Genomic DNA, 810 nt, shown 5'->3' with positions numbered 1-810 from the left:
TTTCACCTAGATTTTTGAACAGTGAAAGCTCCAGAAGCAATCCTAGCAGATAACTCAGCACGACGCTTCTCTTCTTGAAGCTTATCGATGCTTTTACCACCATTAGGAACTGAACTCTCCTCACAAGGATCTCTTCCATTAGAACCCGAAGAAGAGACAACTACAAAGTTCGATCTCCGAGAGTACGTTACTGGTTTAACGGTGATTGGATTATACGATAGAGGAAACGCCATAGCCATAAAAAAAAAAACCTCAAATCACACAGAACTCAAAACCATGAAAACAAAATTCGAAATTTTCTCAGTGTGTGAAGTTTCAGAAGAAGAAGAAGAAGAAGTGACACGTGTACATTTTACTAACGTATACGCATTATCTCTTTTATTAAGAGCTGTACTAAGTCTCTCTAACTCCAGAGATTTTATTTTGATTAGTTTCCTTAAACACGTCGTTAACACACAATAATAACACGCACCTGCGAACCACAAAAAGACGACAACAAACAAATTTCATATCTTAAATCGAGCCGGTTACGCTACAAACTAAACCGGACCTAATATTATTATTTGAGATTGAATCGAACCGGGTTTTTGGCTTGTAGCTTTGTTCTACTTCTTCTTCATCGTCTTCTTCTTCTACAAATGTAAAATTCTCTGGTCTCTCTCTAATTTCGAAAAACAAAAATTGGAAACCAATTTATAAAGTGCTGCTTCTCTCAGTTCCTCTCAGATTTGTAAATACAAAATCTTCAAACTTTTTAAAAAGTTAGCTGAAGCTCTAAAGCTCTTTTTTTTTTTTTTTTTTTTTTTTTTT

The 810-nt window shown here is 35.1% G+C and overlaps 1 protein-coding gene across 1 annotated transcript in view; it reads right to left on the bottom strand.

The window, feature by feature from the left end:
• The window catches only part of LOC104777209 (protein LUTEIN DEFICIENT 5, chloroplastic-like), a 3,867-nt gene extending 3,479 nt beyond the window's left edge, over positions 1-388 (bottom strand). The window contains exon 1 of the mRNA XM_010501422.2: positions 7-388. Within this exon, the coding sequence (XP_010499724.1) occupies positions 7-239 (233 nt within the window). The 5' untranslated portion in view covers positions 240-388. The remainder of the gene's footprint in view (positions 1-6) is intronic.

Source organism: Camelina sativa, chromosome 3 (assembly GCF_000633955.1).
Source record: "Camelina sativa cultivar DH55 chromosome 3, Cs, whole genome shotgun sequence".
Taxonomy (NCBI): domain Eukaryota; kingdom Viridiplantae; phylum Streptophyta; class Magnoliopsida; order Brassicales; family Brassicaceae; genus Camelina; species Camelina sativa.
The sequence above is the reverse complement of the archived record's forward strand: the minus strand, read 5'-3'. Positions and strand labels throughout refer to the sequence as shown.